This window comes from Vespula pensylvanica, chromosome 1, assembly GCF_014466175.1.
Source record: "Vespula pensylvanica isolate Volc-1 chromosome 1, ASM1446617v1, whole genome shotgun sequence".
NCBI classification, from domain to species: domain Eukaryota; kingdom Metazoa; phylum Arthropoda; class Insecta; order Hymenoptera; family Vespidae; genus Vespula; species Vespula pensylvanica.
Genome location: NC_057685.1, coordinates 3,000,450 through 3,002,949, shown reverse-complemented (window position 1 = coordinate 3,002,949; position 2,500 = coordinate 3,000,450). Strand labels below are relative to the sequence as shown.

Below are 2,500 nucleotides of genomic sequence, written 5' to 3'. Positions count from 1 at the left end.
AAGGAGTAAGGAGAACGATGTAGTGGTGAGAGAGAGAGAGAGAGAGAGAGAGAGAGAGAAAGAGAGAGAGATAGAGACCACGTAGACTTTCAAGTTGCGGCGAATGAACGGTCGAGCAAGGCAAACGCGAAGCAAGGTAAGGCAAGGCAAGGCAAGGCAAGGCAAGGCAAAGCAAATGGAGGGCAATGTCTACCGGGCAACGTAGGTCTGTGACCGTTGCGATCGCTATCCCGCTTTATACGACGTGATCAGCGCGTATCGTTTACGAGGGATGATGATGTCACGAGGCATCCTTTATCCTCTTTCTCTGTCTTTTTCTCTCTTCGTTTTCCTTTTTTCTCTCTCTCTTTTTCTTTTTTTCTTTCTCTCTCTCTCTCTCTCTCTCTCTCTCTCTCTCTCTCTCTCTCTGTCTCGTTTCCTGACCACGGAGCGATTCGATTTGAAAGTCGTTCAACTTTACAGGCTCGCTATAATCGCGAGAGCATTGGAGTCACCTGTTACTCCATTCGTTCCGTTCGTGCGGATTAGAGGTCAGAAGGTATTAAACAAAGAAAGATGATTCGTACGTAAGATTTCGTCGTTTGCTATGTCTTTTATGTTATCGTATTTATATGTAAAAAGAGCATTTATATCGTGAGATTATTATCTACGTATATGTGTGTACATACATAATATATATATATTTATGTACAGACGATACGTCGTCGGATACAACTCATAACGGCAATATATCTATCAAAGTTATTATCCGTTCGTTGATGATCGATTAATCCATCCATCGATCGATCGATTGATCGATCGATCTATCGTTGATTCTCGACGACGATAAAAGCAATAAGGACTACGAAGGTGTAACGAGTTCAACGATAACGATCGTCTATCGACTATCTCACGCTAAACGTCGTGCGTCGTCGTTCGCTCCCCGCACGATTCGTGTTCTCCCTTTTGAATTTTTAATCCCTAAATTCCACTACGGCCGATGACACCAGCATAGTCCGCTGTTTCCTTCAGCTCTACTAGTCTAGCCTAGTCTAACCTTTCGAGACGTTCGTTCTTTTTCACCTAGGTGTAACACGCACGATCGTGTCCTTCCCTTCTTTCTTTCTTTCTTTCTTTCGTTCATTCGTTCGTTCGTTCGTTCGTTCGTTCGTTCGTTCGTTTTACGACTAGTCAGTCAGTAGTCAGTCTATCCTTCGCAAATGGGGGTTGTGTGCATCGTTCTTGGATCAATAGCACGTGACAGTCGTCGTGACCGGCGCCTCCGCAACGGGTTGCCTCCTTTCTCGTTGCGTTCTTTCTCTCTCTCTCTCTCTCTCTTGGTTGACGCCGCCACCGCCACCACCACCACCACCACCACCGCCGCCGCCGCCGCCGCCGCCGCCGCCGCCGCCGCCGGTCTGATGTAAACAAAGGAACAGCTAAACGCTCTCGCTCTCGTGCGCTTATACTCCAGCCGTCGTCCGATCGATTTTTTTTTTTCTTTTTTTCTTTCTTTCTTTCAAAGCAACAACGCGATCAACCAAATTTACACATTTGTCCTAACGAACAAAAAGCTGCATCTTTTCTCCCTGCGATTATCCGTATCTTCGTCTTTTTTTATTTATTTGTTTCTTTTTTCTCGTCTCTCTCTTTTTTTTTTTCACAAATCGTTCACAAGCGTTAAATTTAAACGATACAGAAATAATGATTTCCTTTTTTCTTCTTCTTTTTTTAATTATCTTTTTTTTTTGTCGATTATTTTCAGGCAAACGCCGCCGTAGTCTTCAAATGTACATGGAAGGGTTGTCTCGAAATCAAGGCTACAGTACCTCTGATCGAGGAACACGTGCGCCAGAGTCATCTTGGGTAAGTTAATTTTTCCCATCTGCTTATCTACTCTGTTTTGGTTAAGAGCTTTTCCACAAATTGTCAGTCCCGAAGAACGGCGTCGACATACGGTTACCCAATCGAAAATAATTAACCCGTAAGACCAAGGACGCGAAATACTCTTCAGGGCTGACATTGAACCGTCGCGATAAGATAAGATGCGCGAAATATCGCCATGTAGTTATGCCTCGTCTCGCGTTATACGTATCGTATATATACATATACGTATCTACATATATTTTGTGCGTCCGTGTACAAGCGAAGAGGAATTACAAGCCGGCGTCTTGTATTGCTTGCGTCAGATTTCTTCCTCGTGGCCGCACTCGAAAATGTTCTTTCGTAAATACGAGATATTCTTCGTGCTCGCCAACCTATACTACTTCCTATCTTTCGTTCATTAAATTCAACGACCGACCGGTTATACAAATACAACAACGCGTGTAAATAATTTGCTACCGTGGAAGTAAATAACGCGATGTCGCAGATAATGTAAACGTAAGAAAGAAAGGGGAACAAAAAGATAATAAAAAGAAAGAAAAAAGTTGTTTAACAAAAATCCAAGCGTTTACTAAAAATGCCAATTATTCGATAAAATTGATGCGTACGATTAATATAGCCTGGTCTCGATGTCGCT

At 43.1% G+C, this 2,500-nt stretch overlaps 1 protein-coding gene across 2 annotated transcripts in view; it reads left to right on the top strand.

The window, feature by feature from the left end:
- The window catches only part of LOC122637503 (zinc finger protein 395-like), a 99,001-nt gene that overhangs the window by 93,920 nt on the left and 2,581 nt on the right, over positions 1–2,500 (top strand). For both annotated transcript variants that reach the window (XM_043829666.1, XM_043829676.1), the window contains exon 6: positions 1,745–1,845. In XM_043829666.1, the coding sequence (XP_043685601.1) occupies positions 1,745–1,845 (101 nt within the window). The remainder of the gene's footprint in view (positions 1–1,744; positions 1,846–2,500) is intronic.